This window comes from Charadrius vociferus, unplaced genomic scaffold, assembly GCF_000708025.1.
Source record: "Charadrius vociferus isolate BGI_N301 unplaced genomic scaffold, ASM70802v2 scaffold39, whole genome shotgun sequence".
NCBI lineage: Eukaryota > Metazoa > Chordata > Aves > Charadriiformes > Charadriidae > Charadrius > Charadrius vociferus.
Genome location: NW_009650188.1, coordinates 1,357,693 through 1,358,300, shown reverse-complemented (window position 1 = coordinate 1,358,300; position 608 = coordinate 1,357,693). Strand labels below are relative to the sequence as shown.

The following is a 608-nucleotide window of genomic DNA, read 5'->3' as shown; positions in this document are numbered from 1 at the left end:
TTCCCCAGGTTTCTAAGGTCAGAAGCATACAAGGAACTAGTAAAGAAGCAACAGAACGGCAATCAGAAGAGATGGCTCCCATTTTTGTGAGAAAATACTTGAGGGATTGTGAATCTGTAAATGTCTGCCATTGCAACTCAGTACAGACAATATTTATTAAAGTGATAGTGCAAACCAGATCTAAGAATTGCTTTTGCCAGCTCATTTTTAAATACAATATGCACATGATAAGAATAGTGGAGAAATATTCAAGAAACAGCATGGAATATGCTAAAACATTCAAACTTTCTTTTTAGTAAACTCTGCCATTGATAATTTTTCCAGTGTTTGCTTTATTTGTCAAAGCGTTTTCACATTTTTCAGCAGAATGTTTTGGTTTTCTAGTTTGCTGTTGATTTTTCTTCAGAAGTATGGCCTCAAAAATGAACTCCTCTCAGGGCACTTGAATACATTTACTCATTCATCATCTTACTTGTAATTTGTAAAAAAAAATGAAATTCTCTTTTAAACATGTTTTATACCAATTCAAAACAGGAGAAGTAGAAATATGGTGGATAACACACTATGATAATATTTCATAAATAGGCAGCTGGTTTATAACCAATGTT

At 32.7% G+C, this 608-nt stretch overlaps 1 protein-coding gene across 1 annotated transcript in view; it reads left to right on the top strand.

Moving 5' to 3' along the window:
* Positions 1-90, top strand: part of RGS21 (regulator of G-protein signaling 21) — a 4,918-nt gene extending 4,828 nt beyond the window's left edge. Inside the window, exon 4 of the mRNA XM_009892878.1 lies at positions 1-90. This exon is cut by the window's left edge and continues 132 nt beyond it. Coding sequence (XP_009891180.1) covers positions 1-90 — 90 coding nt within the window.
* Positions 91-608: the final 518 nt, after the last annotated feature.